General features: G+C 42.4%; 1 protein-coding gene and 1 long non-coding RNA gene across 3 annotated transcripts in view; one reads left to right on the forward strand and one right to left on the reverse strand.

Moving 5' to 3' along the window:
* SLC7A10 (solute carrier family 7 member 10) overlaps positions 1 to 8,551 on the reverse strand; it is a 41,154-nt gene extending 32,603 nt beyond the window's left edge. Inside the window, exon 1 of the mRNA XM_061469155.1 lies at positions 8,398 to 8,551. Coding sequence (XP_061325139.1) covers positions 8,398 to 8,536 — 139 coding nt within the window. The 5' untranslated portion in view covers positions 8,537 to 8,551. The remainder of the gene's footprint in view (positions 1 to 8,397) is intronic.
* A 7,962-nt stretch (positions 8,552 to 16,513) lies between these two features.
* Positions 16,514 to 26,550, forward strand: LOC133277226 (uncharacterized). Of its 2 annotated transcripts, none has more exons than XR_009746138.1 (4): positions 16,514 to 16,631; positions 24,423 to 24,558; positions 24,904 to 24,973; positions 26,455 to 26,550. It is a non-coding gene; the product is annotated as an uncharacterized LOC133277226 (long non-coding RNA). The 2 variants fall into 2 exon arrangements; XR_009746137.1 differs by having other exon boundaries at positions 24,907 to 24,973.
* The last annotated feature ends 1,383 nt before the right edge of the window (positions 26,551 to 27,933 follow it).

Genomic DNA, 27,933 nt, shown 5'->3' on the forward strand with positions numbered 1-27,933 from the left:
AGCAATTCAGCCATGGGGGTTCTTCCATTACTGAGTGATAAAAGAAATTCCTCCAGCTTAAACATCACCAGTGTATTCCTCTCCACTTTTCCTTCTCTGAGATATGGCAGAATTTGTCTGTATTGTTGGAAAGAGATGATGAACCATGTCCAGGAGTAGTAATTTAGCCATCTCACCCTAACAGTAGATTGGGCCATTTATTACACTGAAATCAGAAAAACAGAATCTGCAAGTTCCTGAAGATGGGAACAACTTGTAATCTTGCTTTTCAGCCCTGACTTGCAGAGGCCAGTGCCAGCAGAACACATCAGGAGAATAAACTAATACTGCATAAAGCTTTTGTAGAGGCTGTCAGATGAAGAAACATATTTACCACTATATATGGCTTTCCTCTGCAGGAGAACAAGCCTTGCATATTTTCTGTGCTTTCTCACTACACAAAGATGGATACAGGCATTTAAAAAGGAATTAGGATGCTGAGATGCTCAGTCCATGCTGGATTGCTGGCTCCCCACACTTTGCTGTGGAACATGTGCTAAAGAACTCCTTGGGAGTCTTTTTGGTTTTTCAGGACCAGCAGAAAAAACAACACTGTTTTATATTTGGGGCACTTTGGTGCTGACAAATGCCTTCTCATTTTATCATGCTGCAATCAAGATGACAAAAAAGTGTGGCAGCTTGTAGAAACTCCCCCTGCAAGCCAACAAAAAACGGGGTCTTGAAAGGAAAAGTTTGGCACACAGAAACCTCCAAACACAAAAAAGCTAAACCTCTACCAAACCATTTCTGCTTGTTGTGAGCCTGCCAAAGCAGAACAGACTTTCTCAACAGAAAAGGCTACATTATGCTAAAAGGAAATGAGCTGCAAGGCACAGGAAAAGGGAACACGAGTGGAGATTTATGGCACCACTGAAAGCAGGCACTGTATTGCCAGATCAGGAGTAAGACACTACCAAAGGATGCTACCTTTGTTTTTTCATCTGTCAGGGAAGAAGGAGAGTTTCTGCTGCAGGATATCTAGACTACTGACAAGAACTGCAGAAAGCCCATAGCTTCAGGATTCTGATCAGAGTCACTGCATCACAATCAGAATTTTCTACTTTTTTAGATGAAAGGGGAAAAAAAAATTAAAACAACTAGCAACCGCCCCACAAACTAAATCCACCCAAACAAAAACCACGAGTCAATGGATACCTGACAGTTAACCTGCAAACAGAATTGTTACAAACACTTTTGCTCAAGTATCACTGAATTCATACAGAAAAAATCGAGTTTTGCAAAAAATCTTTATTATGGTGCTTTTGAAGATCACATAAGAACGATTTGATATTTTTTACTTTTTTTTTTTGCTGCTGTTTTGGCTTTTACTCTTCAAATTGTACATGAGGGACTTCAGATGCTGAATGCTCCTGGATATGAACTGCAGCAGAAAGGCATATGTGGACAAAAAACCTCTTTTTTATGTCCAGAAAGACTCAATTATAAAAAATAAAAAGTTAACGCTTTTTCCTTTTTCTGGCAGAAATTTCTAACTAGAGCTCCTTTTGTCTCTCTCTGTATATTCAGCCTCAAAGGTAAGCTGCTAGCCCAGAGAAGCTGTAGGATCTCCCTGGATTTTTACCAAGCTTGATTTGAACTTTGCCATGGTTTTTCCTAGCAAGTGAAAATGCAGCTTGTTTGCAGCTCCCTAAGCTCAGGTGCAAGGCTACCGCAGATGATTCTGATGGATGGAGAGCAGCCTCAAAGAACACAAGAACATGGCATCACCCCTGAAACACGTCATGTCATAAATGTAACTTGCACAATGCATTTTGGATAGGCATCCCTAGGTTGCTTTGTTTCAAAATGTAGGATATGATTTTTCACAGTAGCGTGCAGCTCTTTTTCATACTGGGTATCACACCAAATTATGGACACCTATCAGCTTTAATGTGTATATGGAACCTGGACATGTAATTTTCAGTAGTTTTGAATCTCAGCCTAAGCCTCTGGACTGTACAGAAATACATCTTCACAAGTGCCTCACAAGGGTCTTTATGGTTTCTCACTACTAAACAAGTGCCATTTATCCTGAACAAAAGTTGACTGCTGCCTTTATTTAACTGTGATTTCATTTATGAGAGGCCAAGATGTTAAATTACACCTCTCTATAGTCCAGAGCTAGATCCTGAACTACTGCCCTGAGAAAAAATCAGTCATGTATGTGTAAGTACTTTATTTTGTCAGCAACTGCCAGGAGAAACTGAAAGCTCAGAATATTAGTTAGCAAGGTGTGTAGCAGAGATAGGGAAAACCTTCTGCTTTTGAAACCCTGAGAGAAAGAGAAAGAGAGAGAGAGAGACAGAGACAGAGAACCACTGAAGTAATCTGTATTACTCTCACAAGTCGGCAAACAAAAGTGTGTCCTGAGACTTCAGCTAGCTATAAAAGTGAAACACTCACACAGATCCAGAGCGGGAGAAGATTCTTGCTGCAACACCACTGTTTTCTGTGTCCCCAAGCAAGATCACAGAGATCTGAAAAACTCACCTAATGATATAGGTGGTTTTCTTCTTTTGCATACATTTTTCTTTCTGCTGCAGTTCTGTAACTTGGGTGCTAATACAGAGAAGTCTGTTGAGCCTGACTAGGAATAATCTCCTAATGATTTGACACATTACTTGGTAAAGAGATGGCTCTGATAGGTGCCAGTTGATTAAGGGACAAGTAATCAGTCTCTTTAAGCAATGGCAGCATATGAAACATCATCAGAGAGGATTCATCAAGCAGCTGGTGTTAATACCTATCAAGTTCCAATACCTTAAAGGAGCCAACAAGAAATCTGGAGAGTGACTTTTACGAGGACATGTAGTGATAGGACAAGGGGGAACAGCTTTAACCTGAAAGATGATAGATTTAGGTTAGATATTAGGCAGAAGTTCTTCCCTGTGAGGGTGCTGAGGTGCTGGCACTGGTTGCCCAGAGAAGCTGTGGCTGTCCCATCCCTGGCAGTGTTCAAGGCCAGGTTGGACGGGGCTTGGAGCAAGCTGCTCTAGTGGCAGGTGTCCTCTCCCATGGCAGGAGGTTGGAATTGGATGAGCTTTAAGCTCTCTCCCAACCCAAATCATTCTAGTTTTATGATTTCTACTTCAGTTCTTGTATGTTACAAAAAAGATGAGTATGAAGGCTATTCCCAGTTCCCTAGTGTTTAATCCACAGGATTCAGCAAGCTAGCTGATGCTTGCTGAATCCTGCACTAGGTTTCTGCCTATGAAGACTGTGGGATTTAGGGCATGTTAGAATGGCAGGAGACACAGGGTGAAGGGGAGAGCAAACTGACAAGCAGGAAAGCTGGTAAACAGTTCTGTTATGGGCAAGGAAGAACTACTGCATCCAGTGCAATTATATCTCTGTGTTACCACAGAGTGCTGTCCTTTATGCAAATGAAAACTTCCTTGTAGATGCATATGCCATTGTTAGTTAACAAGTACAATGCTAGGCAGATATAATGACAACCAAGGTAACTTATTTGGTTGCTGTCTTGAGGGATTATCATGATGTGAATGGTAATTTGCACTACACACTAGGAAACCCCTGACATAAGGAAGCATCTCCAATGTAAAGGAGCTTTTCAGCTGGTATGCATTCTGCTGAGATCATGCATAAGGTGTCTGGCTGACATCAGCTACGGAAGAAAGTGAGTGTGTGCTGTTTTCTAGGGATGTGAAAAGGTGAATTCTAGAATGTTACTTTCAGAAGTAGCAGTAACTGAACATATTGCTCACTGGCCACAGTTTTATCATTGGACTTGAACTGGGAACCAGTTTATAAGGGATCTTATACCAAGCTTGTGAGTAGAAGTAGCACTATAAGCATTTTTTAAGCAATGCCAAATCAGTGGATACAGATCACTGCCTGTGCTCAGCAAAATAAGGAAGTATATTTAGTTTTAGCTGATATATTTTATTGTGGCTCAATTTGTAGGTCTTCTAATGGGTCTTATAAAGCCTGACATAAAATCATTCACGTTTACAACAGACTTCATAATGTGAGCATGAACCTGTGGCTACTTTCATGCAGTTTTACAAGCTGCCTAAACAAATGTTTTAAGAGACGTTTAACTGTTTTTTTATATAAAGCTGCTTGATCTGTTTCAAACCATCAAACTTCATTCATTAAATGTCTTATACAAGCAATTTGTAGTTATATGCACATTTCTAATGTGAGAATGGTGAATTCTGTTATTCAGACTAAAATAATAGGCTGGTAGCAGATTTTAATCAGGCTGCTTTTTCTAATGCTTGTACTTCATTCTAAAGAACAGTGGAATGTACTAAAACTACACAAAGCCAAGTCATGGAGCTTTCCACTTAGTTTTTCATTGACACAGGCAAAACACGCATTGAAGGCACTGGATAAGAGTTTCTCTGTATAGCTTATATGCCTGCGTTCATAGAAAAGATACATACACAATAATCTTAATTACACATGTAGGTCTACAAATGAGATATAAAGCCAACCATGTAGACAGTGCGTAAAATAACTATTGAATTAAACACAGCATAGATTTCTCTGTGTGCTAAATAAATAGTAATTCGGTGTTCAAGCAATTATATAGTACCCGTAAGAGTTATTACCTAGTAGATAATAAAGCACATGTGTTACTACTTTTTAAGCTGTATCCCTTCATCTAAGCATTGGCAAGCTTAATTAGCAGTGTAACCGAGTACCTTAGAAGATTATTAATTGCTGGAACCCATGAAAGATTTGGTTTCCCTGTACATAACCATGTTTGAGGCAGAGCAGTTTGGGTAGTCCTACAGCAAGTCTCAGTGTCCACAATTCTGTGGCTGAGATGGATTGTCAGAATGATTTGTTACTAAACACTGTGTTCAGTTTTACAGTCATTAAGTACTAGTCTCTTCTTAGCATTAAAACAAAAAGGTTTTGTATTTAATACCTGTATTTACATTAGGATCTCCAAAGAAGTGTCTTCTGCCTCAACATGAAACAACCTTTGTAAATAGCTTTCTTCTTTAATTAGGCCTGTTTTGTATGCAAACTAAAAAAAAAATATAAACAATGAAGTAATGAAGGGTAGTCATGTGTTGTGAGAAAGTTAGCCTGCTGGAAGAAATCAGAAGACCATCTATGGGGTGGATAGAGGACAGGCATATTATCTTCCTAGTTTGATGTACTTTCTTCTGCTATTCTTCTGAATATTTTCTGTTAGATGCACTGGTATTTCTTATGGCAAAGCCTTTCAAACCTCTATAAAAGAGGATAAAATTTTGAAGGATAAGTTTTATGAGCATATTAAGATGGGATAGCAATTTATTATGTTGACAAGTATCTCAGTTATAAAAGCAGTAAGAAAATTGTCCTATAATTACATGAAAAGGAGACCTATTTTGCAGACTGTGGGAGCTGCAGGGCAGCTGGCAGGATGAGGGCTGCCTCTGCCCATCCATGTTACCGTTACTGCTCCCTGAACCAGGATGTGCCCTGTATTCACAGGGCAGGCTGAGCACCTCCTTAGCTCCAACAGCCAGAAGCCTGTAAGGTTTAAGTTGGATGAAGTGATGTACCTGCATCTAGAAGTAGTAATGATTTCCTCAGATGCAGCTGTGAAACTTCATGACTATGAAATATTGAGAGTCTTTGGCACTATTGGCATAATCTCAAACATACCAGATAACAATGGTCCCACCTCCAAGGCTTCTCTTTCACTTCATTTTATTGTGCTAGGGACCACTTAAAAATTATCAGATTCACCCCTCCCCAGCTGCAAATCATATAATGCTTTATTTTAAACAAGCAGACTCAGTGTATAGAAGGCAACCACAATCTTATTAATCACATATTCACAGGCTCATATTTGAAGTATTTTCCAAATACTCCCTTGCTTCCTCTTCCTGTTATCAATTACTAGAAGATTATAATTATCTAAATCCATCCTGCAGCTGATTAGAAATAGTAGAGCAGTCAGCTAAACCAGAACATTTGGTGTAAAGCTGGCAGGTCACACCATCAAGCTGCTATATGATAATGCAAAAATATCTTGTATTTTCTGTACCTTGTAGCAGTTGTTTACACTATTTGAATAAAGATAACCTACAAGAACATTTAAAGAAAAATAGAAAGCATAATCTTCTTTTATCTCCATGCAGAGCAAGAGGAGGTTTATTTCAAAAGTGATTTCTTTTTTCTTGGTGTTCTCAAGCAATACGACTTTGCTATGGGACATCAGAGTATCGGAGCTTGATTAAGCCATTGAAGAGAAATGTGTTTTCCTCCCCAGTTCAGAAATGGGAAATGCATTCTGATGGCTGACACGAGAGTCCTGCTGTGTCTTGAGTTCAAAAGGCAATGACACCAACTACACCCGTTCCCCGCCCCCCACTCAGTCATTTGGAAAGAAGTCTTTCCCCAGTGTTAAATTTTATCACACAGAAAATCTGTGAGCTAACTTGTTGCCTAATACCAATTCAGATCAAGTAGTTTAGTTTTGTGCTGAAAGAGCCTTAAATAAGATTTCTCTTTTTTAACTCCACTAATGGCGAGTTGATCTGGTGTAATTTACACAGTCCTCTGATTCTAAGCTGTAATGTTTTATGTAGTGACATCTACAAAGCTGTACTATACCATTTGTCACTTTGTTACTGAAGACTTTGTGATACATGAGGTAATTTCATACACCTCCACACAAAGCAATCAATCTCCAAAATAGGATCCTAGGGTTGTTTTTGAAACTTCTTTTATCAAAATATGGGAGAATTTGCATCAGCCTTTCTAGGTTTTATATGGCAATAAAGATAACCTTCTCAAATACTTAAAACTGCTTGACAGTACTAGACTTTGTCATAAATGTCAATATTTTTCCCTACTCAAATGTCTTTGATTAGATGAGAGGCTGTTTCACAAGATCTATTTTGTATAAGATCTATTTTGTATATATGTGTTCTGCTTGCAACATGTTGCAACTGAGTCAGGTTGACTGGGAAGGGATCTGGGAGGGCAGGGCAGCACTCTTGAGATACAATTACCTAATACCAGGACTAATAAATGACAGAGATGCCATAAATTTCCTCTGTGGCCAGCAGCAACTCAGGTGATACCTGACACTGGAAGCACTGTGCCTGGCCGATTACCTGTAAGTACACCACTCTTATGCAAGGTCACCTGAGCTCCACTGAGATCCAGAAACTAGATTCCCCCCTTAAACATGCTATGTGATTCAACGTAAAGGCACGTCTGTGTATCTAGAACAAATCTTCCCACAGACTGCAGTTATAGCTGCCCAGTAGATTTCAGTATTTCATTATGGGAACAAGTGAAACATTTTCTATAGTAGTCTCGCTTGTGATGTAAAAGATCCTGTTTAATGGCATTGAAATATCTCTCTTTTATTTATTTATTTAGTCAGGACTCTTCCCACCGAAACGGGGCATAAAAGGGATACAGGGCTAACAGCATAAAACTGCTATGGGATAGTATGATAACCTATCGGAAGTACACAGCAAAGTCCTCTGCCTCAAGCTTTGGGGACATCATTCATGCAGACACAACGGGGTGTCCCAGTCAATTCTGCTAATGTGTTCCTGTGAATCCAACAGTTCCTGTTGTGCCCACTGCTATCTCCCCATGCTGCCACGGACCTTGCCCCAGCTGCCATTGCCAGTCCTTCCAACACCTCATGGAGGTGAAGGTAATGGATTGGTCTTCCCATAGGGTTTTCCACTGGGAAACTGCCCAGGATTGCCCCCACTTCTCTAGACCAAACACCGCAGTGACAGCACTCACTGAAGGAAGGTGCGAGCAGAGCTTGCCCGACCTCGGTTTTGGCTCTGCCATGGGGGAAGCGGGCTCAGCCCGAAACACAAACCAGGAGGTTTGTCAGAGAAGGCACCGATGGGCAGAGACTGCTCCAGCCATCAGCAGGCGCGGGAAGCGGGATAGCGCGTCGCAGCCGACAGCCGTGCCGCCAAATCCTGCTCGGCTATTGCAGGTCGCAGGGTATTCAGTGGCTTTCTGAAAGCCCAAGTTGCCACCTTCACTTTGAAGAGCCCCAATCTCAGATAAAAGAATCAACTTTTAGTTTAGCTTTATACATAAGTGCCACGTAAAGCCTTAGCAGCTCTCAAGGCCAGCAGGAAAACGGTTTAGGAAAGTTCAGCTGAGCAGCTGGGGCAGAGGCGGTTTTTACCCACCTCTGGCTGGCCTTCCAGAAGGACCGTGCGCTGTAGGAAGGCGATCGCGATCCGCGCCGTCCCACGCAACACCGCTCGGTAACCTGGCCGGGAGCAGGCGGGGAGCGGGCGCTCCGGGACACCTGCTCGCGGCACCGTGCCTCGCCACGCGGCTCCGCGGGGCTCAGCCGAGCGGGACGCGCTGCCCGGGCACCGCGCGGTCTCTTACCGATGATGATGGCACAGGCGCTGACCAGCCCGATCTCCTTCTTCAGCGCCACGGGCTCGGGGCCGCCGGGCGCGCTGCGCTGCTCCCCGCCGGCCATCGCTGCCCGCGCCGCTCTGCCCCGCTGCCGACCCTCGCGCATGCGCCGCCCCCCGCCCGGGACGGGTGTGAGGGTGCGGGGAGGGGGCACGGTCACCGCCTCCCAGCGGAGAGGGTCCCGTGGGGTCCCGCAGGGTCTCTGGCAGGCGGCAGTGCCCGCAGCGCTGCGGGTGTCCCGGTGTGCAGCGCCCCCCGGGGACCTGCGAGCGGGAGGGACAGCGGCGCTAACAGCAGGGTCTGGGGAGCGCTGCCCAGGCACCGCTTCGGGTGAGGGCTGTGACCGAGCGGCCGAGCTCCGTGCAGGGCTCGGCTTCACAGCGGCTCTGCACGTCTTGGTGGTAGTCTGCCTGCTCTGAAGCTTTGTTAGCGGCGGTAGCGCAGTAAGTTGAAGGAAAGACAGAAACAACCCCAAACACTTCATTGCTTGTGGTCGTTACTGACAGCGTGTGGCTAAGCATGTTTAACGTCACCAAGGCAATGAATGACTGCTGCGTTTCTGCGTTTGCTTTTCTGCTTAATCCCTTCTCTCCTCCTTCCCACTTTGTTTCAAACCTCCCCGTAAGGAGTTAAACCCCTGGCCCGTGTGCACAGCAGCCGCTGTGTACTGGAGGTGCTGGGGCTGAGGGACCTGCACCTGAGGGTGTCGTGTCATATGTCCACCCGTTCACCAGCCCACTCCCCCCGTTGCCCATGCTGGGTTGTTGATCAGGCTGCAGCCATCTGTTCACAGGACTAAGAAAACAATACCTATTTCTTTTCCTTACACAGGGGATGGACTATAAATGTTGGGATACTCTACTGCAGCAAGAAAGCAGGAGTATCAAAGTAAATGTAAGAAAATAATGTTACGTAGTAGTTCAGCGTGTTCTGTGAACAAGCCACCTTCATAAGAGTGTCAAAGGAGGGTGTCTGTTCTGCTCTCAGATGAAATCAGAAAGTTAAATCGTAGTTTGGGAACTTGGGCTCTTTCCTCAAGCTGTAAAATCAGGGCTTATTGATGGAGATCCCTGTTTCGATCCTTGTTTCTAAGTCAGAACGAGCACCTTCCTGAGAGCACCTCTGCATTCAGAGAGGATCCCCACATGGGTGACCTGTTCTGATAGTGCATAGGCTAGAGAAGTTTCACAAGATTATGTGATATCTGGAAGGTGTGGGAAGGAGAAAGTGTGCATCAGAGGGGTAACCAACATGGTAATGGAAACTGAGCATGGTGAAGTGATAGCAATGGGAGAAGGAAGGTCTGGCCCTTCACCTCAGTGAAGGAAGGTGAGAAGGTTCTGTGGCGCCATCAGTCTGATTTTGTTTGACTTTAGAATTAAAAGCATGACCTGAAAAGTGGTGAGTGGTTTGAGGAAATCAGTGGACTGTTCTTCCGAAGCTGATAATTGTAAGTGATTTTACTTTATAAGGCTGCTTTATACTGCTGCTGTTACAGAAAGGCTTATTGATTTTCAGAGGCTGAGACTTGTTTCCTAAATCGATCTATTGCTCTGTGGAATTGTTGTTTCTAAATGAACTGCCTCACTAAGTATTTTGAAAATGTCCTTTTATTGAATTGCAATGTACTTTTTATAAAGAAGCATTTTACAAGAAGAATTACTTTCTGAACCATGTAAACAGTGCTATTGTTTTCCTTTTAAAGTCAGGGAAATGCAAAGACTAAAAGCAAAGTCTCAGATTTCTTAAAGTAATCTGATGTTTTGGTTTTTCTTCTAGGTGGTGTAAATGATGGCTTCAGAGCTACGTTTTCCACTGGCAGCAACTCAAGTAACTTCTAGTACCTCTGAAAGACTCTATGTGCTGTTCTTCTATGGACAGTGGGGTCTACTCCAGTTGTCTATGGTGGTCTATTTCTTCTTAAAAGCTAAAAAAAATACATTGAACTTCATCAAAAAAATTAAGAAATATAGGAAAGAATGGTATTACTAACTGTGTTACTGACTGTATTGCTGAGTCCTAAGAGCCTAATGAAGTTTAGGATCAATTAGCCTTACCAGAATACCCCCAGATCTGTTACATGTCACATGACTGCACCTAGTTTCTTTGTTGGATAGAAATACATGGAATTGTGTGGAAGATAAAATCTCAGTCCTGGGATTAGGAAGGAACAGTGTGTGCTGGCTGTAGGATGATGAAAAGAATACTGGAACTCATTTAACTCTAGTAATCTTCAACTCAGCTGTGCAGTAGCTGCAGGATTTCTCTTTTTTTTAAACATTTTTGCTAGTTTATTGGACTTTGCAGGGCAAATGCTAAGTATGCATGTGTGCACTCTGCCTGCTGATGTAAATACTTTGTTCTGTAACCGTTCCCCTTGCTGAAAGCCACAAGGCGCAACTAGCTGACTTTACAGATACGTTTTTAAGTATTTTACTGGTAATTAGAAAGGAAAAACCTACCAGAAAAGCACCAGAAAACTCTCCTTAGAGCGAGGTAGTCAACAAACCATTAAAGCTAAGAAAAGCAGAGGAACCTTAAGAGCATTCTGTCCTCCTATCCAGGTTCACATTGGGTGCACTTTTGAACAAGGCTAAAAGAACAGAGCTGGTGCAGGAGAACCATGGAGTGAAATCTCAGCTATGTCCCAAGAAGACCTTTTGCAGCAGAAATACTAATGAACTGGCACACACGATTGTGGCTCAGCAAGGCCAGGCCTGTTGCACTTTACAATTTCAGCATGAGATTCTGTCCTGTGAATTTCGTCCTTGAGGGCAGCATCTGTACCCTTTCCCTTGCATGGGGCTGTTCCCAGAAGGAATATGCAGCCTCTGTGGCTGCAGCGTGTGATACCCAGGCAGCTGTGCTTACCAGGGCCACAACAAAGGCCTCTGACAGGGGCTCCCAATCTCTCTGCTGCCCACCCAGGTTGGGGGTCACTTTACAGATATCCATGTCAGGGAACCTGTGCCCTTACCGTTGGAGATTAGGATAAACTAGATGATTTTAAGGTCCTTTCCAACCCTAACTATTCTACAATTCTATGATTATTGCCTTTTTCTCAGGACACGTAGCATTATTTTGGTAGATGCTTTTTTGTGTACCTCTGTCAGAATGTATTTCCTAGGGCAGGCAGTAAGCTTGTAAGCAGTTCAGCTTAGTTATCAGGTAGTGTGGGTAATAAACAGAGTTGGCAAATGGGGTTGGGTAAGGCTGTGTTGGTAATGGAGGTTGATGGCGGCTGGTTTCACATGAGACTAAGTAAATGGCGTGTGGGGTAACAATTGTGTGTGAAGAATACAAAGCCAGGAAATCTGTCCTGGTAACTTAATTTAGGTTTGTAGTCCTGGACCCCTGTATAACACTTCATTATTCTCATTTGCCCTTGGGAAGAGGATAAATTCTTTACCTAAATCCATATAAAGGACATCGATTTACTGATTCTTTTCCCAGTGTGTGCATAAAATTTTGAAAAGGGAAGTAATTCATAAAGTGTTTTACTATTGCTGAATGAGTAAGCAGGTGGCTGTTTACAACAACAGCTTTTGATATGCCCACATCCATAGCAAAACATAGGCATGTAAAACAGCACAGGCCAGAAACCTGTTGGAAAAGACAGTGGGGACAAAGTTTGCCCACATTAACTGCCAAAAAATGCTCCTTTCTTTTTCTTAAGCTAAGTGCCTGCCTGCTTCTCTGTGTTTTTTGCATAAGGGTGAAGAAAGGACTTTTCTCATTTTGTGATAGTGTTGGCTGCTTATTTAGGTTGTATAGTCTGTCTTATTGTTCATATAATTCCAAAACAAGCAAGTCAGAGGGCATGTACATTCTAATTAGTAGTTATCTGAGACAGCTCTGAGAGCAAAGACTTCTTTCAAGTTGTTTTGGATCTGAACATACTGTATCTGCTTGAATGACGAAATGTTAGTAAGCAAAAAAGCCAGAGTTCTTTGTGGGAAGGCAATTGCTGCATAGCAACTGCACTGAGAAGACGCAATGAAGCTTGCATGTGTTCTCTTTTGTTGCTATTTTTGTCCTCATTTTCCCCATGCTCTGAAATGTACAGAAGTTATTGAAGTTGTTAGAACCAGTTATTTTATTCATTGCTACTTATGCTCTAAGAACCCAAAGTGAATGGTGTAGAAATAATAAACAGATTTTAAAGTGCCTTTTATGAAGGGATGTTGTGACTGAGTTTTCAAATAAATATTGTCTTTAATGTATGTGAAGTGTATGGGAAGAGAGCAAGATTAAAGAAATATGAAGCGTTTCCGTGATAGTAGATGTTCAGAAAGCTGTAGTAGAGGAAGTAGCATTAGTAAGTAGTAGAGGAAGCTGCATTAGTAAGTGACTCCCCAGTATGTAAACTTGGCATTTCTGGGGGAGTAGCTACTCTTCTCTGGAATAATGACAACAGAAAGAAGTTCGTTTAAATGTGGAACAGTTCTGGAACAGGTCAGAGAGGCCAATTAGCTCATGCAAACTAGCTAAGCTTTTAGGAAGACTCTCTCATTAAGGGACAGGAATGTAACCAAAAGCTGGAGTTCGCAGATACATAATCTTCAGGCTTGCAACAGTGGCTTTTGAGCAGGCTGAGCTTTAGGAATATGTTCCAGGCTTGATGAATGAGGAACTGGATGAGATATTTGGAAAAGCAGGCTGAGAATCAGGTCTTCTGTGAAGCTCTTTGATCTGAGTTATTTCTGACAATGCACTATACCTTCTGAATTCTGTTATGCAGTGCATTCGTTGGGCATTGGGAAGAGCCTTAGTAGGTAAGGCTGTTCAATTGGACTGATGCCACTCTTCCCTTCTGCAAGATCTGGGAATGTTAATCCCATGATTTAGGAAGCTCAGAAGATTCTTTAGGCAGTATTAGTGTGTTTCAAGCCCCTCTGGGAGGAATGTGAGTCTTGTACAAGCAGAGGCTCGCCTGGTGTCAATAATTCTCTTTCCACAGCCTCTACAAAGGTCAGTAGTTTGGCAATGTATGGAAAAAATCAAGGCCATATACTTCACTGTGCTTACAGCTCCCTTCGAGCAGCAGGCTTTTATATATAGCTTCTGATTACCAGAATGTTTGCTGTCTTCTATGTAAATTATTCATGAGGTGTGAACTATTGGACACTTAGATGTCTGTGTAGAAACTATTTCTAAATTTTCACCTGTGTCAAGTGGGCCATTGTATGTTCAAATTATATCACCCCTTCAAAGATATTTCGTGACATTTTGTAAGTAGTTGAGTATAAACAGATTATGTAAAGAGATTTTTGTAGGTTGTTGATGAATGAGGTTTCTGGAGACAGGCTTATTGAAAGAACCTGGTTTCAGTTAAGCACTGGTACAGTTGGTGTGTTATCAGAGTACACTGAACTGCAGTGGTGAAAAGGACCTGAAAGGATGATCGATTTCAGAATGAGTAGTTCATTGTAGTATTTCACTGAAATACTGAAAAGCTTTTCTTTGTTACAGTTAGAGAAATTCTATCTTTTCTTCCTCAGTGGTCACTGGGAAACCATCTCATATTTTTAAATACTATTCTTTGGTTTATCAGTTTGCTAGAACACTTCTATTAGTCTCTTATAGGTTGCAAACACCCCTTATTTCTTCATTTTATATTTTTTTTTTTTTTCCCCTCAAAGGACATGCTTTCCAAACCCTGTTTTTATTGCTGTCATCAGGAAGGCTTCAATTTCTGAAGATGCTGTCTTTAGTTGAACAGTTGTAAAGCTATTGTATCACAACTGCTATCTGGGCTTGGAATAGTCACCTCTGTTTCTTAGAAGTGATATTTCTCCCTGCTTGGGCTGTTATCCTTTTGACTTAGGCTTTTAGCTTGAGGGTCACCATAACCTGTTTCACATTCTTTTCAGAAGGAAAAGTGCCACCAGGTCGTTTTCCCTCTGCATTACTACCTACCCTGTTCTTCCCTATTCTGCATCTGTGTGCTAGATTTCGTCTTGCACCATTTGTTCAGCATCCTGGCTTCACACCATTGCACTAGTCCGCTGAGATCATCTTGAATTTTATACCCCACTTCTGCATTTGCAATAGCTCTCAGCTTGATGCACCTGTTAAACCATAGTCTCCGTTTGGTCCCTCAAAATGAATAATCTTGGTTAGATAGGTTCCATAGACAGATAGATAGACTCCATAGAATAGATAGATTCCATAGGATAGATTCCATAGGATCTACCTTGAAATATCTTTCTGGTTTGCCAGTGTATTGTGAGTAATGACCTCGAGAGGGATAGGAATTTATTTTTTTTTCAAACCAATTACACAGGTAACATGACAATTTTCACCTCTTACTTCGTACGTCCTGAACAACAGGACACGTTGTTCAGAGTTAAAAGCTCTATTTTAAAGGAAATTAGATCAGTTCTACCACTTCCCCTTTATCTAGTAAAACAAGTTCCCTGTCGGACATGAAAACCGCATTCGAATCACCCCTCCTTCCTGTGAACTTCTGTCATCCTTTGAAAATCCCAGTAGATGGCACTCTGGATCTGTAACTCAGTGTTTCAAAGACGAGGAATCGCAATTGCGTCCTGTGCTGATTATTTTTAGTACTTGTTTCTTAAAGTTTGGTTCCTAAGCTGAAGATTAAAATTGCTGTAGCAGTGGAAGTCTTCTTGAAGCGGGTTTGGGTTCACACCACTAAAAAAAAAAAAATAATCTGGTAATCTTTCAACATATATATTCAGCAGATACAGAAGAGAAGCTGTGTGGAGATCCCATAGCAGTCTTTCAGTTCTGAAGGGGGCCTGCAAGGATTGCAGAGAGGGACTCTTTATCAGGGACTGTAGTGATAGCACAAGGAGTAATGAGTTCAAACTGACAGAGGGGAGATTTACATTAGACATTAGGAAGAAATTCTTTATTATGACTGTGGTGAGGCCCTGGCACAGGTTTTCCAGAGAAGGTGTGGCTGCCCCATCCCTGGCAGTGTTCAAGGCCAGGTTGAACAGGGCTTGGAGAAACCTGCTCTAGTGAAAGGTGTCTATGTAGCAAGAGGGTTGGAACTGGATGATCTTTGTAAGTAGATGGCCCTTTGTAACCCTGACCATTCTATGATTCTGTATTTGCAAAGTGCAGGTTTATATAGAATGCTATTGAGTGAATGAGCCTTCTTTGCAAGTGCGGCTGGAACATGTTCCAGTGTTGGCCATGTGATAGACTTGTGTATCCATGCCTGATGCATGAAGATGCAAAATAGGAAAAATAGAGGACTGGGGATCATTCTGCCATGTGTTCTCCCAGTCTGCGTATGGCCAACTCTAATTTAGATGAAGGATGGAGGTTGTTCTCTGATTAGGCAAACCATTATCACCATAATCGATAGGTCACCAAAAAAGGTCGTTTGTTTTAAAGACTTCAAGTAACATTAGCTCTGCTAATGGCATTAACTCTGGAATTCTGTTTCTGATTAGGTTTAAGTTGCCTGAAACAGTACCTCTCACTTAATTTTGATAGCATCACATGGCTGCAGTTGGGGTCTGCTGGCTGAGTGCTCTGCAGGCTCCTGCAATTGTTTGAGGAAAGAAGTCTGGGCCCTATTTTCTCTGGGGCCCAAGGCTGTGTCAGTGTGCTGCAGGCCTGCATTCAAAGTGCTGGGGCAGAGCATCTTGTAGAGGGTAATATCGAGGCTGCTAGTCCAAAGATTCACCACTCAGACAGGATGGACCAAATTGCTGCCTCCTACATTTTTGAGTGTTGTTTTCCTGATAATTAATTGTGTCAAGACAGTCAGTGGTGTTTAACCTCACCTATCTTGGCTTTGTCTTCAAAGGGTCTAATGCTTAGGATTCCAGTTAGCTCCATTCATCCAGAATTTTGGAGCTCCCTCTCAACTCTTCCTGACCTGTGAGCACTACCAAGCCTTCCAGGACAAAATAAAACAAGTTAGCTGAGCCACCTGGCAGTGGTTTGAACTGACTTGTTTGGCTTTGCCCTGGAACTAACTAGAAGTGCTTACACAGCCAGTTACTGGATCTCAGCTAGAAGGTGTTAACTAACAGCTGAGAAACAGAAAGGAACAGCTTTCTAAATGACTTGTGAACTGTATGCCCTCAGTGAGAGGCTTTCCTTGAGCCTGTTGGCTTTTCCTGAAAGAGACAAGGTGTGCTCCTTGTTCCAGTGGAGGGGTGCTATAAGAAGCTGCCATGTCTCACCTGCTAGCTAGTGTATTTCCTGCAAAGGTGTGTTCCTGCCTCTGCAGAACAGATGGGATTGCTGTGCCTGAAGGTGTCCAGTGAAGCCACCCAGTGTGCTTTGCAGGGGTGCTGCAAGTAGCTTGGGGTGGAAACTCCATTGTGGAACCTTTTTTTGTGGTGTACTTCAGAGAATGGGGAAGGCAGTTTGGCACACCAGAGTGTCTGACAGTGTTTGAAATACAACCCCCCTTTTTTCTCTTTCCTGTTAGTAAGCTGGTGTAGCAACCTGGTCTAGTGAAAGGTGACCCAGTCCATGGCAGGGAGGATGGAACTACATGAACTTTTTAGGTGCCTTCCAACCCAAAACATTCTATGATTCCATAATCTATTGTATCAAGTAAGGAAATTATAACAATTCTTATCAGTCCAATATTATTGTCTTTGAGAAGGATAGCAATGTTTGAACATGCGTCTTGCTCTTCACTTGATTTATTTGTGAATATGCACAGAGAACCACCAATAAAATAGATCATCCTGTTATCCAGGAGGTCATCTATACGCAAGATGAAGAGCTGTCTTGCAGACAGAAATATATATTTGGTTTAAGTGCATTGTGCTTAGAGTTCATACACATCCCCTCCAGTACTTACCTATTAAAAGAGTTCACAGAAACTACACGGTAAACCCGCTGGAATAATTTTTATTAAATAATTTTCTCTGGTAAACAGGGAAAACAGAGCTGCAAGGAGGTTAAAATCTGGGCTTGGCTTCCCCACTAATGACAAACTTGGGCCCCAGAATTTGCTGAGACAGAGATGACAGGCTCTTGCAAGTACGTTGGGTCATCCACCCACCCCTCCTTTCTGGTTGCTGCAGGGTACAGGTGCACTCCGACAGAAAGGCCTGTGTTGCCTTTGAGCTTTGCTCACGCAGAAGGCAGAGTAAGAGGGAGGGAGGTGTGGATAGTGTTATACACCTGTCCCACACAAATGCACTAGACCAGCATCTCCAAACCTTTCTTTCCTTGCACTGCTTGAAGAATATGCTCTGTAAGAGCACTGCAGCACTATTGGTGGTTTTCTTTCAGTGCTGAGTGGCCTTCTATAACCTGCCCACCTTGGACAATTTGTATTGAAAGAAAAGCTGTGTGGAAGCAGGGGTGCTATGGGTAGGTAGGATTGCCAGGGAGCCCATTCACTCCCATCTGCCGTGTGTCCCAGTGCAGGATATGCTGAATGATGTTCAGACACTGGCGCTTAATGGACCTTGAACAAATTTTTTACATGTATGGATTTGGTCACCTATCTCTAAGGCAGATGTTTCCATCCTGTTGTAATCCACCAGGAGACTTCTAGTCTTATGTATTGTATTATTCCTCAGTATTATCACTGGTGGGGTTTTACAAGTGGAGGAGGGACAGGATGCCTTTTTTCTCTGTTAGGCTTTGACAGTGTCATCACCGGGATAGGAGATTTGCTGCCCAGTGCATCAGCCCGAATGTTTTTGATGATAGCATCAAATTTTTCTCCTACTTGCCCTCTTCCCTAGAAAGGGGTTAGGCTCTGCGGGTGTTGCCTGACAAAATTCAGGAGGTGGGTGGGTGTGGTGAGATTTTTCTGGCTGCACCTCTCTGAAGGGTTACTGAGAGTGCAAAGGGCCCTCAATCCAAACAGGGAGCAGCCTGCATAAATGCAAGTAGAAGCAGAAGATTCTCCAAGGCAGCATGTTTCCTCTTTCTGGAGCAACTTGCCAGTTGAGAAGGAGATAATGTTGAAAAGCAGCTGGGCTGTTCTCTGTGTGTGTGCATGTAGCCAATCATCCTTCATGTGAGCCCATCAACCTCTTGGAAAGATGCAGTTTAAACCAGGTGTTGCTATTCATTTGCTGTCTGCACATCACAGTAAGGAAATGCAAGGGGAATTCATAAGCTAGTGAAAGGTTGTGTCTCTTACAGAGAAGAGGACCAGAATCTAGAGCTCATCCTTTACTTGTAATCTCATGTAATTTTACTTGTAATCTCTTTTCCAGTAGGATTCTGTACGTTCAAACCCCAAATATTGCTGCCTTCATGCTCCACAGTTCATCCTAATTTTAGTGGCTTCTTTCTGCCTCCCTTCAGTATTCAACCCAATGTCCTTTCTTGACTATATGTGCTTGCATGGCTCCTGACCATCTTCATCCTCCTGTCAAACTTGGAAGACATGGACAGACAGACATACCTATAGCATGAGTGCAAGCCCTCATTTTCTTGAGAAATCTTCCTCAAAAGAATGAAGTGTCCAACTGTAGCCTATTCTAAGGTACTGAGATGCCAAAGTCCAGCACTACATGGCACATAGTATTGAAAATAATGATGATCTAGACCTTGTATCACGTGTGGCACAGCAGACAAGTACTCTTAATGCTTAAGTGCTTTGTTGAACTGGAATTACAGTCAGCCTGTGGCACATGGAATATTTTCAACTGGAATGTCTCAAATTGTTGAGTCGAGTCCTGTAGTGTTTCAGGAATAGCTCAGGGAGCTGCTGACAGGTCAGACAAATTGGTGTTTTTCTACCTGTTGGCCATTCAAGCTGAGCTCCAAGCAGATCTCTGGGGCTTTGGGAAGGCCAGTGACATATCAAAGAATCTTGTTTAACTTGGCTATGGGTGAAGGCTGCAATTCCTTGTGAAGCTTGATAAACTCCTCTCATTCATAAACAGCATCTGCTTCTCTTCACTGACAGTTCCTACGATGACCTCTTGAAGGAAAGGGAGCAAGCATAGTTTTCTAAGATGCTGGTGATTGTTGTTGGAGCGATTGCAGGTGTGTGCAGAAGGCCAAAGCCAAGTGTGCTGGAGGAGCACCTGCATGCTACCATGCCTGAATACATCTGCTTTACCTATTTCTCTTTGCTTACCCAGCACTCATCGCAGATGGCACCATGTGGTGCATGGATTTCAGGGTACTCAGCTTCTGAGGTCTAAAGGACGTGGTTACATACTCTGCATGGACTAGGAAACCACGTGTATCTAGTTATTCTTCCTGGTACCTGATGTTAAGTACTACCAATACTTAACAGCATATAAAGGCTAGTGATTTTACTTCTGCTGGTCTCTACTCACTCGTATCTTCAGATCTCCTGTCTGTTTCTTCCAATGTATCCACCTTATGTCGATGCCCTCCCAATACACATTTTACCTCCTGTGAAAAAAGCCTATGTGCACCTGGATAGTAGTTTTGTTTGACTAGGGGCTTCCTGTAAAAGGCAACCAGAGGGCCTAGCCTACCCCTGTGGCGCAAGCTTTTAAAGTCCCATTATTGCTCTGAATCACACCTTCGTCACTACACCCTGAGTCATATATTAAAATAAAACTATGGGCAATAATAAAACCCAGTTATATGAATGTGTTTTTTATTAAAAGAGTTCTTAAATTTTTTTTATTACTGCTTTGAGGCCAACTCATCATCTTTTGTTATGTTCATTACAAAAGGTTTTGCTCCAATCCCTGTTAACTTGAAGGGAAGGGAGCACAACTCAGAGGGAGAAGTTCCTTGCTGGCATCCATTCTCTTGTCCTCAGCATGCCTCACAGTCTTCAACACAGCTACTCTACAAGAGCCCTCTGGGGTAGGTGCTGTTACAGGAGAGGTTGACCAGGCAAGTTTGCAGAAGACAACTCACAGAACAGGGGGGTCAGACTGAGTTCTCTATGTCTCATACCTAGCACTCTAGCTCATGGCCTCGACTGTTCCAAGTACTCCAGATATGAGCTACTGTCCTTTGTCAAGCAAATATGAAACGGTTTTTAAGCTTTGCCGATGTTAAGTCTGCTTTTATTCCCAGTAGAGCAAGAAGTCTTTGTCAGCTGCATAGTAGATGATGAGGTTGGAGGGAGGAAAATAAAGTAGGAGTCAGAAGGCTTTTTTATATTTGCCTATTTAAAAACCAGATTATTCCCATGTAAGAAGGAATAATCTTCAAGGGTGTGTTTTTGTTAAGTATTTGGCTCTGTAGGTTGGGGAATGGAGCCCTTTTCTTCCTAAGGCTTTGTAAACGGAAGTGTTTGTATCTTGACTGAAGCTTGAGAAAGTCCTTGTTGACCACACCAGTACCAGGACTTCTTGCTCAAACAAAAGCAGATAATCCATACCATTTTGTCTCACCCTAAAAGGTAGCCTAATGCACAAAAACTAAGAGGCGAATGTCTCTGCACCAATACTTTGCATCGGCATTGTTCCAAAATACAACAATTCCTCTGTGCACCTTTGACTACAACACCTTTTTTTTCTTTTCATGTGTCTCTGCTTTCTCTGATAGTAGCACAAGTTTTAGCCTGCGCTCAAGGAACAGTCTGACACTCAAGATCTTCCTCTACTGCAGAACAGGTTACTTTCTGCCATCCCTGTCACACGTTTATCTAGATCATCTGAATTACTTTTGGCTTGTAGAAGAGCTGGTGCTTCTGAGACTACAGCCTGAAGCTCTGATGAAGCTGCAGAAGTTGACCTCCTACTTACTCCATAGGGAGAGGGAGCTAAAATCTTCATTACAGATGCTGATGCTTTTTTTCTGAATCTTCTCATAGAGGAACAACAAAGAAAGATTTTTTTTTTTTTATGATGTGGGATTCTGAACATCTAAAATTCTGCTGCCACTAAACTTAAAGTTTATAGGGCACCCAACATGTCTGGTGTTGAGGACTTGCAGTGGTGAATGGCTTCCCAGTAGTCTTTGTATATCTACCTCTGTCTGTTTCTGGACATGTATTAAATAATTCCCCATCATCTGAAATGTGCTAAATGTTCCTTGACTGACCATCCACAGATCATTTTCATAGCGGTCCTCTGGTTTAGTGAATACATGTTGTGATATGGATTATTCTCTGTCACTGTACAGGATCTAAAATTGTGACAAATCCACTTGATCTCTGAGGATGGCATGTATTTTTAAAATGGTTTTTACCTGTAGACTCATTAAATCATGAGACATTTTCTGCTTCACTGCTAATAAATAGCAGCTCCTGTCAGGTAATCAAAAACCCAACAGACCAAGAAACTGGCTCTTGAAAGACACAATAGATCAACACGATAGCCTTGTGTGCACGAAATGCCTGGGAACTGGGCATAGTCTGAAAATAATGTATAGAATGGTTTAAACCTCTGGGCACAGATGTGAAATCCCTGCAGGTGTTTTATTGCCTGTTCCTCAGTAATTCAGCTGACTTTGTAAGGGTAATGCCTAGAGAGCTCCCATGGAAACGAGAACTAATGATAGGTAGAAATAGAGCTGAGGAGAAGCATGTTACAAAGGCTTCACAAAAACTCCCTAATCCTTGAGATCTAGCATATACTACTGAGGATATTGAATAATGGATTTGCTCACTGTACAAATATGAAGCTTGTTAGAGGCACCTTTCAATAACTGGCAGTCTGAAGCTGTTCATCCAGGCTTTAATGTCCACCCTTTTCAGTATTGAGTTATTGTATTAGGATATATAATCAAACTGAAATACTGGCTGCTTCACTCTTTCTGTTTCTGTGGTTTGTCAGACCTTCTGCATTTCTGAAGTGTATTTTTAAGGGAAGAAAACAATAGCTTTGGATCTGGGTGTTTCCCCACAGGGTAGGTGTCCGTGGTCTTTTGTGAGTAATCAGCCTGGTCCTGGGCACTCAGTACCTAACATTTTGCTTACAGTAAGTGGATGAATGACTTATATTCAAGGCAGTGGTGCCTGTGGGTAGGTAGAACAACTGGGAAATTCGGTTCTTAAAAATCTATAAAAATAGCTAAGAGGTGTAATGTACTGTAAAGCTGCCACATTAACACACACTGGGCCATCTTTTCACTGTTTTGATATGCAACAACAGTTTTATGATTGTTTCAGAAGGTGTTATAAAGCTTTGTTTCAACATGGATAATATTCCAAATCCAAATTTTGCTTCATTTTAATGTGGCTTCAGAAAACTAAAATTAGCTAGAGTGTATTTACATTTACCTTGCTTGTCACAATTACAAGGCAGGTGCAGAAATAGTAAGAGTTGGTTTCGTTTAATAGCAAATATTCGGCAATGCTTGTCCTATTTGTAAGTGAAAGGAGAACCAGACCTTGAGATGCACAATCACGAGCTTCAGTTTCTTGGCCTTTCTTTGCCTCTCTTTCCCCATGTCTCCATGGGGTCTCTCAGGAGAGCTAGTATAAGTCAACACTGAGAAGCACATCTACAAAAGTGTGTCAATCCCCAAAGCAACTGGGAGCAAGGTGGCCAGGTCTGTGTTGCAAGGTGACAAACACCAGTGCTGCTTTACTCCTGAGGCAGCAGCCGAAGGTGTGTTTGACCGTCGGAGATGTCTGTGCTCTGACTCTCAACATTTAGCTCTCCTTTGTTCCCCTGCAAACAAGCTCTTGGACTGTTCTTTCCATCCCTCTGCTGTCCTTCCTCCTCCTTTTCAGTGGAAGTGACTCTCTTGTTGACTTTGTGACTTTCATTATTCTCTTCTTCATGCTTTCCATTCTCTTCCTGTTGAGGGGCAGAGGAGGAGGTAGAAAAACGTCAAGGAGACTAGAAGCCATGATGAACTTGGGTTCAATGTGAAAAGATGCACAGCTTTTCCCCCACTAATAGCCACTGTAGAACAAATACTGGGGCCTTTCTTGTATTACTCTGTTATCCTCATGTTGTTTTGCAACAGTTCTCAGAGAAGAGGTAGCTCAGAAGCCATCAGAGATCCCTGTGCTCTTACCTGGACCTGTTGTCCAACTGGAAGATGCTTAGTCTAGAGTGAAAAGCAGCCCAAAAAAGGGGGCCAAGAGCAGAACAGTGACAACCTTAATAATGACTTGTCCTTTGCTGTCTGAAAGAGGAAACAGCTTTGAGTGATAAACTGGCCCCATGGTGTTCCCCTGAGAATGCATCCTACTTCTGCTCCTGTGTGGTTTTTGGTGGTGTGTGTGTTCTGTTGTGGTCAGAAGGATGAAGTTCTATTCTGTGACCCAGAAAGCCTGACTAGAACAGTGTCCAGTTCCTAACTGGACAGGAAGGACAGCTATAAGGAATGTTTATGGAACAGTTCTTGCTGTGCAGTCTATAAATACCACGTATGTATTTTTCTTTAGTTTAGGCTTGTGTCTGTCCAGCTGATGGTGTTGATCCTGTCCTGGGGCTCAGAGACAGAAAACAATGAACATTCAGGATATCCTGGAGAACTCAGACTCCCTAACATAGAGATTCCAACAAAGAGTCGGCTTAACTTTACGCATATATTTCCTGTCTTCATGTACTCTGCTTATTGCCAAACATATTTCTGGTGCTTAAAATAATGGTAAATTTACCTTTCAAGTAAGAAATTCCTTCTGAGCTACAGTTTTTGTATGACTGAGTTTGTATGAGAACCAAACAAATCAAATGTCCAAAGAAATCATGCTTAGTGTTTTAGTTCTAAAGATGGCAAATTACAATTATGATTCTTAGGGATGGTGAGAGGAGGGCTGGCTTATTGTTCTCTTGTAGGTGCCTGCACCACAGGCTGGAGAGGAAATAAGTAGGAGAGGCAAAAGAGACATTGCACACGTTCTTTGTCTTCTACTCAGAAATTAGCTCAGATCAGTGCTTTGCTCTGTAAAACAACTTGCATTTTTCTTTTCTGCACTCTTCCAAGAATGTATCTAAAACAGACAAACAATCAAGTCCCAAACAGCACCTCCCCCACCTCCAAAGAAGCCAAACACAAACCAACAACCCAGAACAACAAATCATGTTTGCAGAAAGTAGGCCTATTTCTGTTTTCTTTGTGTATGAAACTGTGCTTTCACTGTTGATAATGCAGCTGAATAAAGTATACCTGCTTTCCACTAGGTTAATAAAGTATCTATTGCTTCCTGGTAACTCAGAATCCTGGTGGGATTTCAGCTGCTTTTGCACCACTCTTCACCCGAATCAATCTCCTGTATTTCCCTTGGAGAGCAGATAGTATGTGGAAAGCATGTTTCAGGTTAGTATTTTCTAACTTTTTAAAAAATTCAAATATTGGTTTTAATCTGATTCTCCTACAAGAACACATAATATTCACAAAATCTGTTTCACTTAAAAGGCAGATGCATATAAAGTTTGCTTATAGGAGAGCCATTTCAGCTCTTCTAGTTCTGGCCCTATTGCAAGACTTGTGGAGGAGAACATAGGCCTTTGGTGTCTTAATTGCTTCAAAGCTTTAGTGCTGGAACAGTTGCAAAACTTTTCAGCTCTTTCAGTGTACTTGAATTTACTTTCACTTTGGGGATTTCTTGTTGTGGATCACTTGTACTAATGAAGGTTTTTGGTTTTGCGTTTTCCTTGCCAGCAGCACCTCTGAAGGAAAGTTCATCATGTAAGAAGTTTTAAATGCTAGATGAAATTCCAATAAAGAATTGGTAGATGAATGTTAACATGAGTGAAAGAGTTATTGCTGAGAATTCTGAAGTATTAAAAAACCCTAGAGGTGATTAACTTCAAACTCTTTCGAGACCACCGAATGACATTGAAGGCTCTGATTCAGTAAACAGTGCTTAATGCCATTAGATGCTGGCAAACTAAACATTAAACTCAGTAAGATATATTTGGAGGACTGGACCCCAAAAGTGATTCTCTGGCTTCATCTTGAGCTATGGGTAAATAGGTGTATACTATATGACAGCAAGGTTGCTGTAGTAATTATTCATTAGCTTTAAATAACAGGGTAATTATGAAGCTAAAATTCATATACCCCAACACACCCTTTTTTTGCTAGCTTTTCAATTTCTGAAGAATGCCTACAGCCTTTTCCTTTGTGTTGTAAAACAGGGCACAGCCCCTAGTTGTACACAGCTGTTTCTTTGCTTTTTGCATGCTCCTTGCAAGAACGTGAGCTGGGGTGAAAAGGTAACATGAATCAGGGAGGTGAGCACATGAAGAGAATAAAAATCAGTTCCTCCTGTGTCTCCAAGGATAATGAAGGTCACTCTTGTGCCCATAAACAAATGTATGCTGCACACAGAACTGGTTTCTCCCTGAAAAGTCCTGCATTATCTGGTTTTTCAATTTCTGTTCACTTCTATTGTGGGGCAAAAGGCAGCTAGCAGAACAGCAACAGAGAAGACGAGTGGCAATATTTTCGAAGGACAGGTCCCAGTCTCGTGATATCCTAGATACATAACCATCAGATGCTTTGGGTGGCATGGTATGACCAGTGAACTCATGTTACGTATGTGAAATAGGCAGAGTTTGAATGCTTCTGAATAAAGGGATTGGTTTATCTCATGTGGATTGAACCTAATTTATTATATTCAGAATCTCAGAATGAAGTCCATAAAAATTAATCTGTCCTTTTACCTGTAACTGGGGGCTGTTGCACAGGATACACTGCAGTTATGCTCCACACATTCTGTGTGACAGCTCTAGTTTACTGCATTCCTAATGGGCTGCTACAGTGCATGATACAGGGAGGCTGGCACAATGTGTGCTGTACAGCACCACAACCTGTACGTGCAGCAGAGGAAAGGTCTTCTGCAGCCATGTGGTCCTGTGCATAACCACACACTGACACAGCCTTGTGGTACACTTGCTGGGCTGCAAACCCCGTAACCCTGCATTGAACACCCGATGAAAGGGTAGATGATTCAGCAAGGGCAACATGTTCAGTGCTGTTCTCCCAGCTCACTTCTCAAAGGCAGGCTGCCACTGCCAGTTTCTTTTACTGAAGTCATCTGTTTTTGCTGTCTTTCACCCACCCGAGTGCTGCAATCGTTGGCTGTTTCTTGCACTGTGAACATCATATTGTAAACGGCCAGTGGAACATAATAGGGCTTATGCCTGGAAAGTTGGTTCAGGCCCTCACACAGGATATGATACGTAAGCTGTATCTTGTACATTGCAGATAAATTCCCAGTGCACTGGACTGTTGGATAAAATAGTCACCAACAGTGCCATAGTTGTTTGTCTTCAGACTGAACCTGAAGAAGGCATTTCTGGTAAGTGTGCTGTAGGATCTGAGAATGAGCTTTCTCAAGGAAATCAACAGGAGGATGCTGATTTGTAATCCCAGATACATCTTAGATGTGAGGCCCAGCCTAATGCCTAGTGCTCTTGCAAGTAAGATGTTTTTTTTCACCACCTGATAATAATTCTTGACAGTAGCAATGGCAAGGACCAAGGTGCTAGTAACACATACATGCTAATAAATTTGGGGCCAGTCACCTTAGGTGTTAGGCAACCACCCAAGATCTTGTGTGGAATCACCTATCACATTTTTCTGTTCTAGTGGAGGGGATGTGAGCCAAAAAGAGATCCATGTGGACCATAATACTGGTTTGTTCTGAACTTGAGAGCTGAAATAGTTCTAGTGTAACAGGCTAGTGCAATTTCTGGGCTGAATTGCGGAGGATGCTGGAGAGATGGACAGACTTGTAGGGAAGATATAAACTGTCAGAAACTTGAACTTTTGGGAGAAAACTGTTGCTGTCATGGGGAGTATGGGGAGCAGATCTGTGAGACCAACCATTTTAAAACAAAAGGGTTATTACAGACCTAAGTCTTGGACTCTAATGCAGGTATTTCAACAGTGAAGTACTTTGTTGCTGTAGTGTCTGAGTGCTCTAGCCTTGCACTGGGGCCCTTTTCATTATCCTGAGATATCCTATTATGTTGTAAAATCTGGTTTTAAGAAAAAGTTGAAAGAGTGGTATGGAAGCAGTCAGACGTTGGCAACAAATGTGCGTGGAAAAACTCCAAACAAATCTCCCCACTCCTCAATCCCAACAAAAAGTCCATTGGCATTGTCACAACTTAGAAAACTAACAACAGTAAGAGTCTAGGCCTGTAAGGAAAGGGAAGGCTTCTATCCAGGCAGCCTGAGCACGGTGACTCTTCTTTCTGATTCTGACCGTTTTGTTAGTGAAGCCCTGTCTTTGCCTGGTTCTGTGCCTCCTCTTACTCTCTGCCCTCAAAGCAGCACTTTTATTTTTAAACACTGGCAGCTTGGAAGAGAAATCTCACTAGGCTCTTCCAGTAACTCTCTCACTCTGCCTGCCTGCTCCACTGTGCCTTCCAGCAGAAATGGAGCACACTCAACCATGCAGCATCGTGTTTAGCTGTGTAGGGCCGGGCAGCTCAGTGTTTGACATCACAAGAGTATTGAAGACTTTCTTGAAATAGGGTTGGGATCTCTGTGAAATACACTAAACAATACTTTACACAACAGGAAAATGAAAACTGACATAGAAATAATTAGTTACAGATAACCTGTGGTAGTGTAGTTGTTTGTATTAAACCAAATATAGTGGGTAAGCTGTACATAAAATGCTATGAGGAAAAAGGGAAGATCAAAAACCCATACACTCTTTTATTGCACAATACT

Source organism: Pezoporus flaviventris, unplaced genomic scaffold (genome assembly GCF_033815535.1).
Source record: "Pezoporus flaviventris isolate CSIRO_AGI_PZ_B2104156 unplaced genomic scaffold, CSIRO_AGI_Pfla_v1 ptg000054l, whole genome shotgun sequence".
In the NCBI taxonomy this organism is placed as follows: Eukaryota; Metazoa; Chordata; class Aves; order Psittaciformes; family Psittacidae; genus Pezoporus; species Pezoporus flaviventris.